The sequence below is a fragment of the Panulirus ornatus genome, chromosome 46 (assembly GCF_036320965.1).
Source record: "Panulirus ornatus isolate Po-2019 chromosome 46, ASM3632096v1, whole genome shotgun sequence".
NCBI classification, from domain to species: Eukaryota; Metazoa; Arthropoda; class Malacostraca; order Decapoda; family Palinuridae; genus Panulirus; species Panulirus ornatus.
The window spans coordinates 8557235-8572202 of NC_092269.1; the positions used below are offsets into that span (position 1 = coordinate 8557235).

At 39.8% G+C, this 14968-nt stretch overlaps 1 protein-coding gene across 8 annotated transcripts in view; it reads right to left on the reverse strand.

The window, feature by feature from the left end:
* LOC139763124 (uncharacterized) overlaps positions 1 to 14968 on the reverse strand; it is a 273587-nt gene that overhangs the window by 71700 nt on the left and 186919 nt on the right. For all 8 annotated transcript variants that reach the window (XM_071688804.1, XM_071688803.1, XM_071688809.1 and 5 more), the window contains 5 exons: positions 14771 to 14874; positions 14091 to 14268; positions 10905 to 11099; positions 7216 to 7407; positions 4509 to 4691 (listed from right to left, as the gene is read on the reverse strand). In XM_071688804.1, coding sequence (XP_071544905.1) covers positions 4509 to 4691; positions 7216 to 7407; positions 10905 to 11099; positions 14091 to 14268; positions 14771 to 14874 — 852 coding nt within the window. The remainder of the gene's footprint in view (positions 1 to 4508; positions 4692 to 7215; positions 7408 to 10904; positions 11100 to 14090; positions 14269 to 14770; positions 14875 to 14968) is intronic.

The following is a 14968-nucleotide window of genomic DNA, read 5'->3' on the forward strand; positions in this document are numbered from 1 at the left end:
TTGATCAAATAAGACATGATAGGGTAAGAAGGGTGTAGTAGTACAAGAAGTATGCACGAGACAGTTGAAGAGGGTGTGCTGAAATGGTGTGAAGATACGGAGAGGATGAAGGAGGAAAAGAAGAACACGAGAGTATACATGTCCAAAGTGGAAGGAACAAGCAAAAGGGGAACACCAAGGAGGAGGTGGCAGGATGGATCAAAAGAACTGATGAAGGTTCAGGGGGTCTGAAGATGCAGGAGGTTATGAGGCATGCAAGGGACAGAGTAAATTGGAGTGATGTGGTAGTACAGGGATGACATGGTGTCAAAGGACTGAACCAAAGCATTTGAAATGGTTAGAGTAAGCCATGGAAAGTCTGTGGGGCCTAGCTGTGAATAGGGGGCCTTGGTGCTACCTTGCTAATGCAGGATAAGAAGAAATATTTACACGAGTAAACAGCTACATTTTTTTTTTCTTTGCTTTGTCGCTGTCTCCCGCGTTTGCGAGGTAGCGCAAGGAAACAGACGAAAGAAATGGCCCAACCCACCCCCATACACATGTATATACATACGTCCACACACGCAAATATACATACCTACACAGCTTTCCATGGTTTACCCCAGACGCTTCACATGCCCTGATTCAATCAACTGACAGCACGTCAACCCCAGTATACCACATCGATCCAATTCACTCTATTCCTTGCCCGCCTTTCACCCTCCTGCATGTTCAGGCCCCGATCACACAAAATCTTCTTCACTCCATCTTTCCACCTCCAATTTGGTCTCCCACTTCTCCTCGTTCCCTCCACCTCCGACACATATATCCTCTTGGTCAATCTCTCCTCACTCATTCTCTCCATGTGCCCAAACCATTTCAAAACACCCTCTTCTGCTCTCTCAACCGCGCTCTTTTTATTTCCACACATCTCTCTTACCCTTACGTTACTTAATCGATCAAACCACCTCACACCACACATTGTCCTCAAACATCTCATTTCCAGCACATCCATCCTCCTGCGCACAACTCTATCCATAGCCCACGCCTCGCAACCATACAACATTGTTGGAACCACTATTCCTCCAAACATACCCATTTTTGCTTTCTGAGATAATGTTCTCGACGTCCACACATCCTTCAAGGCTCCCAGAATTTTCGCCCCCTCCCCAACCCTATGATCCACTTCCGCTTCCATGGTTCCATCCGCTGACAGATCCACTCCCAGATATCTAAAACACTTTACTTCCTCCATTCAAACTTACCTCCCAATTGACTTGACCCTCAACCCTACTATACCTCATAACCTTGCTCTTATTCACATTTACTCTTAACTTTCTTCTTTCACACACTTTACCAAACTCAGTCACCAGCTTCTGCAGTTTCTCACATGAATCAGCCACCAGCGCTGTATCATCAGCGAACAACAACTGACTCACTTCCCAAGCTCTCTCATCCACAACAGACTTCATAGTTGCCCCTCTTTCCAAAACTCTTGCATTCATCTCCCTAACAACCCCATCCATAAACAAATTAAACAACCATGGAGACATCACACACCCCTGCTGCAAACTTACATTCACTGAGAACCAATCACTTTCCTCTCTTCCTACACGTACACATGCCTTACATCCTCGATAAAAACTTTTCACTGCTTCTAACAACTTGCCTCCCACACCATATATTCTTAATACCTTCCACAGAGCATCTCTATCAACTCTATCATATGCCTTCTCCAGATCCATAAATGCTACATACAAATCCATTTGCTTTTCTAAGTATTTCTCACATACATTCTTCAAAGCAAACACCTGATCCACACATCCTCTACCACTTCTGAAACCACACTGCTCTTCCCCAATCTGATGCTCTGTACATGCCTTCACCCTCTCAATCAATACCCTCCGATATAATTTACCAGGAATACTCAACAAACTTACACCCCTGTAATTTGAGCACTCACTCTTATCCCCTTTGCCTTTGTACAATGGCACTATGCACACATTCTGCCAATCCTCAGGCACCTCACCATGAGTCATACATACATTAAATAACCTTACCAACCAGTCAATAATACAGTCACCCCCTTTTTTAATAAATTACATATTTTCAATAATCTTTTCTCGGGTTGATGTTCATAATGCCAAACGTTGAAGAGCCATTAAGCTAACCTATTTCTATTATCATTAATTCCAATCCCATTTATATGGAATGGAACAAATACTTACAGCAATACACTTTTTTTCTTTCTCTTTTGTGCATGCTTGTTATATCCTTCCTAAGCAAGGTAACAACAGCAACAGATAACTTTTACATGATTAGTTTTGCAGAACTAGGGTTCCCAACTCCTACAGCCACCACAGGGGTTTGGGCATTTTCTTTCTTTGCTACTACAAAATTTGATGTCCATATAAATAATAGAGTGCGGGCAGGGAATCCTTTCCTCCTGTCTTACTTTTCCAAAAGAAGGAACATTGAAAGGGGTAAAGTGAGGATTTTTCCCACTAAGACTCCCACTTGATGCAACCTCACTAATGCAGAAAATGGCAAATATGTATGAAAAAGAGTACATATAATTCATTTATTTAAACAGGGCAATTACTTGAGGCATCATATAATGCCATGAAAATCTACTGACTTGTTACTTTCCAGTAAGTCTTTATTCTTTGGCTTCAGTGCACTATACACAACTAGAGAGTGCATGCAAGTAAACAGGCCAATGTTTCAGCTGTGCTTTGCATTGCCTCCCAGAGAAGTGAGGATTTTTCTCTCTGTTCTTGACACTACCTTGCTGAAGCAGGAAATGGCAAATATGTATGAAAAATGTAAATAGTTGTAAATACAATTCATCTATTTAAATGGTATATTACTTAAGGTATCATATAACACCATGAAAATCAATTGACTTGTTGCTTTACAGTAAGTCTTTATTCTCAGGCTTCAGTGCACTATAAACAACAGGCAGAGTGTGCATATGAGCAAACAGGCTAGTTTTTCATCTGTTCTTTGCACTGCCTCACAAAAGTGGAAGTCAAACAAATATGAATAAAAAAATAGCTTTTCTCAGAAGCTCTCATCCATTTCCCTTCTTCAGGTATTTCTTGATTTCCTAAAAAAAAACATAATTCAAACAAAGAAAATAAATCCTCCTCACAAAGTTCAATGCGTTCCATCTTTGAGACACAGCAATCAGGGAAAGATGACAAAACTACAGAGGAAATATCCTTATCCTTCCTCTTTTCTTTCTCTTGGAAAGTAATAGAATAAGAAAACATAAGAGGATTCTCCCCTATGTCCACTGTTCTAGGTGACTTCTATGATATGTAGAAGACTTTTTTTATTATACTTTGTCGCTGTCTCCCGCATTAGCGAGATAATGCAAGGAAACAGACGAAAGAATGGCCCAACCCACCCACATACACATGTTTATACATACATGTCCACACGTGCACATGTACATGTCAATACATTTCAACAGATACGTATATACACATACACACACACATATACACCCCGCCACACATGAAATGACAACGCCCTTCCCCAGCACACCTGCGAGGTAGTGCTAGGAAGAGACAACAAAGGCCACATTTGTTCACACTCAGTTTCTAGCTGTCATGTATAATGCACTGAAACCACAACTCCCTATCAACATCCAGGCCCCACAAACTTTCCATGGTTTACCCCAGACGCTTCACATGCCCTGGTTCAATCCATTGACAGCACATCAACCCCGGTATACCACATCGTTCCATTTCACTCTATTCCTTGCACGCCTATCACCCTCCTGCGTGTTCAAGGCCCTATCGCTCAAAATCTTTTTCGCTCCATCCTTCCACCTCCAATTTGGTCTCCCATTTCTCCTCATTCCTTACACCTTTGACACATATATCCTCTTGGTCAATATTTCTTCACTCATTCTCTCCATGTGACCAAACCATTTCAATACACCCTCTTCTACTCTCTCAACCACACTCTTTTTATTACCACACATCTCTCTTACCCTTTCATTACTTACTCATCAAACCACCTCACACCACATATTGTCCTCAGACATCTCATTTCCAACACATCCACCCTCCTCCACACAACCCTATTTATAGCCCATGCCTTGCAACCATATAACATCGTTGGAACCACTATTCCTTCATACATACACATTTTTGCTTTCCGAGATAATGTTCTCGCCTTCCACGTATTTTTCAATGCACCCAGAACATTCGCCCCCTCCCCCACCCTGTGACTCACTTCCGCTTCCATGATACCATCCACTGCCAAATCCACTCCCAGATATCTAAAACACTTCACTTCCTCCAGTTTTTCTCCATTCAAACTTACCTCCCAGTTGACTTGTCCCTCAACTCTACTGTACCTAATAGAAGATACGTGGGTATTATTCTCTATCCCATATCCCCAGGGATAATCAACTCTATCCATGAAATTAACTGAGAGGATGAGGAGTACCTTTCAGACAATGACCCCATCTACCTCTGCCAATAAGAGAAGATACCACTGTGAATAAAACTTACCATTTTCTGAGTATCAAGAAGACTTCCACCTCTGATTATGAATGTAATCACTTCACTGATTCTTGACCTTATCCTCAATAACTCTTGGGTCTTTTCATGGATCTCAGCATTCTTATCTTCTATCAGACTCTGAGCTAATGAGGTGGGGATGATATCTGATTTACTTGCATCAATAAGGTCCTTCTGAAAAAGGGCAAAAGAGACTAGTTAAGAAAATTCTAATTGGTCTGGTCTGTTGGGAGCCCTGCTTTTGTGATATTGTAATATACTGACTGCTAGCACTGTTTCCTGTCATTAGCCATAATAAATTAAAATGATTTCATAAATGAAAGGCAGTGGCACTACCATAATCATTAAGAAATTTGTCTGATATTCACTTTTGCCAGCGGTATCAATATACAGAGCATCAGATTGGGGAGAAGCAGTGTGGTTTCAGAAGTGATAGAGGATAGGTAGATCAGGAGTTTGCTTTGAACAATGTTTTAGAAATAGAAAAACAGACAGATTTGTATGTAGTATCTATGGATCTGGAGAAGGCATATGATAGGGTCATCAGAAATACTTTATGGAAGGTTTTAAGAATATATGGTGTGGAAGGATGGAGTGAAAAAGATTTTGAGCAATCGGAGCCTGAACACACAGGAGAGTGAAAGGCACGCATGGAATAGAGTGAACTGGAACGATGTGGTATACCAGAGTCGACATGCTGTCAATGGATTGAACCAGGGCATGTGAAGTGTCTGGGGTAAACCATGGAGAGTTTTGTGGGGCTTGGATGTGGAAAGGGAGCTGTGGTTTCGGTGCATTACACATGACAGCTAGAGACTGAGTGTGAACGAATGTGGCCTTTTGTCCTTTCCTAGCGCTACCTCGCGGGGGGAGGGGGATGCTATTTCATGTGTGGCGGGGTGGTGACGGGAATGAATAAAGGCACCAAGTATGAATTATAAGCATGCGTATATATGTATATGTCTGTGTATGTATACATATGTTTACGTTAAAATGTATAGGTATGTATATGTGCATGTGTGGACGTGTATGTATATACATGTGTATATGGGTGGGTTGGTCCATTCTTTCGTCTGATACCTTGTGCTACCTTGCTAACATGGGAGACAGTGACAAGCATAGTAAATAAAATAAATGGTGTGGAAGGCAAGTTGCTAAAAGGACTGTGGGAAGTTTTCATGAAGGGCTTAAGGCATGTGTACAAGCAGATAGAGAGGAGAGTGAATGGTTCCAAGTGAAGGTCGGTCTGACAAGGGTGTGTGATGTCACCATGATTGTTTATAGATGGGGTGGTGAGGGAGGTAAATGCAAGTCTCAGAGACAAATGAGTACACGATCTGTTGGGGATGAAAAGACTTGAGAAATGAGTCAGTTGTTTGCTGATGACACAGCACTGGTGGCTGATTAGAGTGCACAACTGCAGAAGTTGCTGACTGAGGCTGGAAGAGTGTGTGAAAGGAGAGAGTTGAGAGTAAATGTGAATAAAAACAAAGTTGTTAGGTTCAGTAGGGTTGAGGGTCAAGTTAGCTGGGATGCAAGTTTGAATGGAGAAAAATTGGAGGAAGTGAAGTGTTTTAGATATCAGGGAGTGGACAGGGCAGCGAAGGGAACCATGGCAGCAGAAGCAAGTCATAGGGTAGGGAAGGGGGTGAAGGTCCTGAGAGCAATGAAGAATGTGTGGAAAGAAAAAACATTATCTCAAAAGGCAAAATGGGTATGTTTGAAGGAATAGTAGTTCCAACAATATTATATGGTTGCAAGGCATGGGCTATATATAAGGTTGTGCCGAGGAGGGTGGATGTGTTGGAAATGATATGTCTGAGGACAGCATGTGGTGTGAGGTGGTTTGATCGAGCAAATAATGAAAGAGTAAGAGAAATGTAGGGAAATAAAAAGATTGTGGTTGAGTGAGCAGGAGAGGGTGTGATGAAATGGTTTGGACATGGGTAGAATGAGAGAGGAAAAGTTGACTAAGAGGATATACAAGTCAGAAGTGGAGGGAACAAGGAGAACTGGGAAACCAAATTGAAGATGGAAGGATGGAGTGAAAAAAATTTTAAGCAATCCGGGCCTGAACATGCAGGAAAGTAAAAGGCACACACGGAATAGATTTAATTGGAATGATGTGTATACTGGGATCAACACACTATCAATGGGCTAAACCAAGGCATGTGAAACGTCTGGGGTGAACCATGGAAAGGTCTGTGGGGCCTGTGATTTTGGTGCATTTCACATGACAGCTTGTGTATGGATGTGGCCTTTCTTCATCTGTTTCCTGGCACTACCTCGCTGATATGGGGAGCAGTGATTGGATGTGGGGAAGAGAAGAAAATGTATGTGTTATCTCTTTTGTTTTTCTTAATGCATTTGTTCTACTATCTGTAGGGTGGGGTAGCACTGGGAATGGATAAAGGTGAACAAGTATGAATACATGCATGTACATATGTGTGTATGTATATGATTGTACGTACATATACTTGGATGCATGCATATGTATACACATACGTATGTGAGTGGATGTGTCTTTCTTCCGGTTTCCCAACATTATATTGTTAATGCAGAAAATGGTGATCAAGTATGAAAAAATGAAAATAAACACATGTATCAATAAATATGTACATACTTACCTTAAAGTCCATTCAGATAACACAACCATTTCTTTGACGAGCATGAATATCCATAAATCTCCAAAACAAACCTTTAAACATTTAATGAGTTTATCCTTTGCTTCTACATCTTCTTCTAATTGCCTATGTTTTATGAGAAGTTGATCTGATGCGGTTTGGGGAAGACTGTGAGGCTGTGACATGGACTGCATTCGCTTTAATTCCTCTTCACGTGACATGAGCTTTCCCCGAGTGTTTGACAATGAATGCTTGAGCTCTTCTACCTGAAAAAAAAAGAATAACTCTTCCTTACAATGAAATCCATTAATATACTAATTTCTATTTATTGTTCAACAACAGGGTTTCTCACACTGAAACTCCAAGCAGGATATTCATCCTACATTTTTGCATATTCCTCTATCTTTACTCTCCTTTGTACACATTTGGGCTAATTCTGTCCTTCAGTCTTAGTCTTCCCTTACGTGTCTGAACCAAAGACATAAAATGCCTCACCACTCCAATTTTACCTGACTTATCACCACCTTAATATCATCATATGTCACCAATGACTTATCAATTCTTTCACTCCTTCTTCTTCAGTAACCTAAGTTAAACATCTACATATATGACCAGCATCAAAGCCTGTTCCCTAACTGATATATACTACTGTTAAAGAGCCATGTTTTGGAGCCAAATGGAACAAGCCTCTTACAAAATGGGTCAACAATCAAAGGAGATGAAGAGTCTCACTGGACTCTTTACAAAGAAATCAAAGCATAATGGGAGGAGTGGATGCACAGGGAGACTCGCTCGGCATGTTTTGATAAGGGGTTTGAAAACAAGAGAGAGGTTAGTGGCTGATCTGTGGGATCATCCTGCTTGCCTTCTTTGTTCTGGATTACTGTAAGAGGGTGAATCTTAAGATTAAATTTCAGAAAGGAATCAATACCTTTCTAAAGTTAAACTTACTAAGAGAAATAAGATGTCAAAAACAATTAAAAAAGTTAAAATAATTAGGGATTAAATGACAATGTCCTATTATGTCATTAATCCCATACCCTCATTTCACTCAGCTGCTTTTACAACATGCTCTACTACTGCATCTCCCAAATAACTGTTTGCCTCTCTACATCAACAATAGCCCTGATAAAGAAACACAATAAGTCTTGAAACCAAATAATATCAAATTTACTGAACACCACCAGTTAGCACCAAGCAGCCACTGAATAGCTATCGAACAACTACCAAATGGCACAAAAGACTAGGTCAGCTTAGGTTTAATAAGGCATAATTTAGTGCTAACTGGTATCAAAACTCCATCAAACTGAAGATAGGTATTTAGCCAAGTTTTTTATCTCTTTAACTAGTTGGTGGTCATTCAGTAATTGTTCTGTGGTGTACATTGGTGTCTGATGCCAGTAAGCATTATTCAGTCCTTTTCTATCTTATTTTTGCTTTGTCGCTGTCTCCCATGTTAGCAAGGTAGCACAAGGAAACAGACGAAAGAATGGCCCAACCCACCCACATACACATGTATATACATACACGTCCACACACGCAAATATACATACCTATATATCTCAACATATACATATAGATACACACACAGACATACACATATATACACATGTACATAATTTATACTGTCTGCCTTTATTCATTCCCATCGCCACCTCACCACACATGAAATAAAAAACCCCTCCCCCTCATGTGTGCGAGGTAGCACTAGGAAAAGACAACAAAGGCCACATTCATTCACACTTAAGTCTCTAGCTGTCATGTAATAATGCACCGAAACCACAACTCCCTTTCCACATCCAGGCCACACAGAACTTTCCATGGTTTACCCCACACGCTTCACATGCCTTGGTTCAATCCATTGACAGCACATTGACCCCGGTGTACCATATCATTCCAATTCACTCTATTCCTTGCACACCTTTCACCCTCCTGCATGTTCAGGCCCCGATCACTCAAAATCTTTTTCACTCCATCTTTCCACCTCCAATTTGGTCTCCCACTTCTCCTCGTTCCCTCCACCTCTGACATATATATCTAGTGTTAAAATAACCCTGAAAACTATCATGAACAATCATGTTCAAACCAATGAAGCACCAATATTAGAGCCTTCATCTTAAATACTGTTTTATCACTATGCCCATGCCCTGTGATAGAGTGACAAATGTGGGGCATCTGGAATGAGGTATGTAGTCCAGAGAGATTCATGGAAATTGGCTTAGTGAAAAAATAAAAGAGGAGGTGAAAGCCCTGCATAAGATGAAGTGTGGCAAAGCTGCTGGAGTGGATGGGATTACAACTGAATTTCTTAAGAAAGGGAGTGACAGGTCAGTGAAGACTCTCAATGGCTGTAAGGTCCTAGGTGAGGTGCCTGGTGACTGGGAGAATGCCTGTATAGTGCCATTATATAACTGTAAGGAGATATAAGAAAATGCTCCAATTACAGAGGTATATATCTTTTGAGTATACTTGGTAAATTGTATGCAAAAAAGGTGATCATGAGGGGTAACAGGCTTGTTTGACTAAGTGTTGACCATATGTTTGCTTTGAAAAAGTTGGGCGAGACATCCTTGTAAAAAGAGAGGGATATGTATGTGGTATCTATGGACCAAGAAGATTATGATAGTGCTGAGAGAAAGGCTTAGTGGAAAATGCTTCAAATAAATGCAATGAGAAGAAAGAAAACAGATGCAATGAAGAGTTTTTACAGAAAGACTAAGGATGTGAATCAGTAGGAAGGGAAAAGGGTGAGTGGTTTTTAAATGAAGGTAGGTCTGTATCACGGGTTTATGATGTCACCATGGCTGTTTTATCTTTCATGGATGAAGTGGAGATAGGCAAATGCAAGGGGTCTTAAAGAGATGAACAGGTCTCCAGAATGCTAGGGGCACAGGGACTTGAGAGGCGAGTCATTAACTGTTTACAGACAACACAGTTCTGGTTGTACATTGCAGATGATGTGCAACTGAAAAGGGAGAACCTTATGGAAACAGAGTACTTTAGATACTTGGGAGTAAACATGGCAGCACATCAAACAATTGGAGCTTAAGTGAATAACTGGATGAGAGATTTGGGGGTGTTAAAAGTTCTAAGTGTACTGGGAAGCATGCAAAAGAAGTCACTGTGTGTAAAGGCAAAGAAGGGTATGTTTGATTGTGCAGTAGTCCTGAGCATTGTATAGGTGCATGTTTTAGGCTCTAAATGCAAAAGAATGGAATAGGGGTGAATATGGTTGAGAGGAAATGCCTGAGGACAATATGTGGTTTGAGAAGGGTTGATTATACAAGGAATTTCAGTGTAATAGATGTATGGTAATATGTGGAGTGTGAATGAGTGAGGTAACCATATGAGAGGATGAATGAAGATAGACTGATTAAGAAGAAATACTACCCTTACATCTCCAGTCTCACGGAAGATGAAAATGGGTGAAAGCAGTGGGCTAAAAACCCTCACATCCTTGTATTTTGGTGTTTAAAAGAGGAAAAGAGAGACTTAAAAACGAGTTATCCAGTTCTGTACATGCAGGATGGGAAGAGCTACGCATAAATTGTAAGCATTAGAACAATGTGGTATGCAGGGGTCAACATGCTATAAATGAGCCAATCTAGATTAAATAAAGTAGTTAAGGGAAATCATGGAACAATCTGCAGAGTTTTGCTGAAAAGAGCTTTGTTTTTGGTGAATTATCTAAGAGAATTAGAGAGTGGATGTGAGCACATGAGGCCATTCTTCCCTTAAACAAACTGACCATCATTAAGCTTACCTCCCTTCCTTTTTTGGTCAATTCATTTCTCTTCTTTTCCAAATCATCCTGGACCACAGTAAGCCTCTGTCTTAGTTCAGCAGTCATAGGATGGTCTGAACGACGCATTTCGTCTAAACGAGCCTCAAGACTGGACGTTAACACCAGTTGTTCCCTCAAACGTTCTTGAAGAACATCCCGTTCTGCAGCCACTTCCTGAGTTTACACAGTAAAATTATCTAAATTACTAAGCCGCCTCATCTTTTTCACTTCCGAATATAAAAATTTCAAGCTTCATATATACAATATCTATAAACATACTTTATCATATCGTATCTTGTGTAAATTTCTGGTTATGAATCCATGGCTGTCATTACTGAGTCTGTCTACTTTTACACTGATCAACACTGATTACACTGATCTTATTTGCATGGGGTGGATCAAAGCCACACAGGCTTAACAATTTTGTGGGAATTAATTCTGCAGAAAGACCACAATGCATGAGTAATAGTCTAGAGAAAAAAAGATTAATTTCTTTTAACATCAAGTCATTACTTAATACCCTAAGCCTCTGTAAGACTTCATACTGGATGAATGGACTGAATTATGCTAAATAAAAAGAAAAAAAAAAGAAAAGGCATGAGGAAATATCAATAAAATGAAAATCAGGAGCAACAAACTACACCAACAGTGGGCATTACCATCTAACTTCTGTTGGTTTTCATTTAGGTGCTTGCAATAATGTCTGAGGATATAGCTCCAAACTAAAATCAGAAGGTAATAAAGGGAGATATGTTGTACTTACAATGCTTTGGTGCTATCAAAGAAAGTCTCCTACACATCAAAACTAAATTTCCAAGTGATCACCTGATACCTTAGGTCCATGTAGTTAAGGAATGGTTTAACTGTTGCAAGGTAATATTAGAGGATCTTTGATGATAAGTGATCACTTCTAATATCATTTGATATTCAAATTCTTCACATACCAAAACTATGATTACTATATATCGTATACCCAAAGTAATGCAGACCAAACAATGCTAATGTCACAATTTGGTTTGATTGTAACAAAGATGGTGCTAGCTTCTGCTTTGATAAAAAATCAAAAACCGGTTAAATAAGAGATCTACCTCAGCTGGAAATGAGATGTTTGAGGACAATGTGTGGTGTGAGGTGGTTTGATCGAGTAAGTAACGTAAGGGTAAGAGAGATGTGTGGAAATAAAAAGAGCGTGGTTGAGAGAGCAGAAGAGGGTGTTTTGAAATGGTTTGGGCACATGGAGAGAATGAGTGAGGAAAGATTGACCAAGAGGATATATGTGTCGGAGGTGGAGGGAACGAGGAGAAGAGGGAGACCAAATTGGAGGTGGAAAGATGGAGTGAAAAAGATTTTGTGTGATCGGGGCCTGAACATGCAGGAGGGTGAAAGGAGGGCAAGGAATAGAGTGAATTGGAGCGATGTGGTATACCGGGGTTGACATGCTGTCAGTGGATTGAATCGGGGCATGTGAAGCGTCTGGGGTAAACCATGGAAAGCTGTGTAGGTATGTATATTTGTGGTGTGGACGTGTGTATATACATGTGTATGGGGGTGGGTTGGGCCATTTCTTTCGTCAGTTTCCTTGCGCTACCTCGCAAACGCGGGAGACAGCGACAAAGCAAAAAAAAAAAAAAAACCTCAGCAAGCGATGTAGCGCCATAAAGACTTGAGAAATGTGAGGAGAGGAGATGGGGAGGAAGATATAAAGATATAATCAAGACTGCCAAGACTTGAATGATCAATTGCTGGCAATGCTTGTTCAGTACTGGCACTTCCATTGGTAAATGCTTTCAGATACACAACCCTGCAGTAACTGAAGTTTGTATCATATCAAACTCACCTCAACTTTTAACATATGAAACTGAACTCAAATACTTTAAAATCATTGAGGATGTTCCTAATTACCAATAATTGATAATGTACAATAATCTAAGAGCAATAGGTAAATACTAAGTAGGAGTCTGCTACAGCCATGGCATTTTAATATAAACTAAATTCTTACAGAAGAAAGGGATGTCAAACAAGCTAATTTTTCTTGACAGTCTACCGTACATACAAGAACTTGGCACCCGTTACTGGTAGGAGTATGCCCTTCATTGCTGTCACTTGGCAGCAATGTGTTCTTTACTACTGTTACTAGAAACAGCTACCAGATACCGAGGAGTAAAAATGGATGTAAAACAACTATCAAGGAAAGAGTTCAATTATGTTCTTCAGACTGCCAGCAATGTCTTGCTTATATGCCTAAACATCCATTCTTCCACCTATCTACCTACCCATCTATCTATCAAATTTGACTATTCCTAAGTATGGATCAAGTACATACATCCTCTGAAATCACTCACATACCTCCTCAACTTAATCCCAGCGAGTTAAAGTGAAACATGATCTTCCACATTTAAACAAGCACTTCCTATGCTTCCACTCTGCACAAGTGAGATCTATGTCTCTGTTTACATCATGTTCATATACATATTGCTTGCAATGCATCCAGCCCTAACTTATTCCTAAAAACATCTTTTGAAATATTCTTAGCTTTAATCATTTCCCTCACAGCACCTATCCATTTCTTCAGTGATGTACTTCTCATACCTTTTACTATTCTATCATACATCTTTTTGGCCAACTGACCGCACAATCTATATCCTTCTAAACCCTATGCAGATTAGGTAACTTTCCCTGCTTCATGAATATTCAAAACTCATCTAAGTAATAATTCTGGCACACACACACTGGTTTCCAAAACAATTCACCATCTTCATCTATAATAATGAAACATTCAAAAAATTTTTACTTAAACTCAGTATAGCATAAAAATAAGCTCTTTCAAACCATTTAGAATTACACTGTATTTCTGTGATGAACACAATATTATTCTCTATATCAAATCAGTCTTCACTTCTTATTACAAAATCATAATTATGGATGCTGTGTTGCTTCTACTGCCTTTCAAAGTCAAATAAGTTACATCTGTAGAAAATATTCTGATTGTTAATAAGAAAAAAGACACTGAAAAATGGAATATTAATATGCATTATCTTAACTTCATTCCCACTGACATGTGGTAGATCAGACATGTACAGATTTCCTATCCCACAAGTAACTTAGAAGGGGAGGGATGCCTAAATCCCTGAGGCAGACTTCCTCCTCTTCAAGTATGCAACAAACCTCATAATCCAGTCTGAGATTTTTCAGTGTCATTTCTAGATCTCGTGTATGTTTCACAGCAGCTTCTGCCGTACACTCCAGTGTGAGCAGTTTGTCTTCCAGTCGATGGTTGATAGTTGAAGGGGATAATGTACGATTAGGTTCTAGCTCTTGCACTGCTGGCATTTCTAAATTCTCTCTGAAAAAATAATGATACAAAGTTCTATCATTTAAAATAAAAGAGTTAAATGAAAAGAATAAAAAATATTATAGTTTAGGGCCAATAAGTAGTAGCTAGTAGGCAGCCAATGACCATGGAGGTATATTACCAGTACTACCCGCCTGGTTATCGGGGGGGTCAGTGACAGCTACATGGTGAGCCAGCATTTCAGTGACTGTCATGATGCATTCCTCTAACCAAGGTAGCTATCTTTTCTTTGTCTCACCAACATGTGGATGACTGGCATTCTGTCCACAAACATAACACTTGGCAACACTTAAATCACAGTTCCCATTTTCTAACTGTGACAATCAGCTAATAAGCAACTAATACCTAGGAAAGAAGCAAGCATAACTTTAAACCTTTCGTTGCAAAAACACAAAAATTCATCCAACAACCTACTGTTTATCCTGGAAAGTTTAATCATGCTCAACAAAGATATGCAATCAAAGAAAGACATATAACACGACTGCAAACTTACTGTATAGAGATATCTTCAGCAGAATGTGACACAGATGATATAGAGAGCTGCAAAGCCTCCAGTCCTCTAGTAATACATTCCAAACGTTTCTCAATGCCCTGCAGCTGCTCAAAACATAAAAAATGTAAACTTACGATGAAACATCAATAATGTTACTATACTTCATGGTACATAAATAATTATAACAGTATTATACAA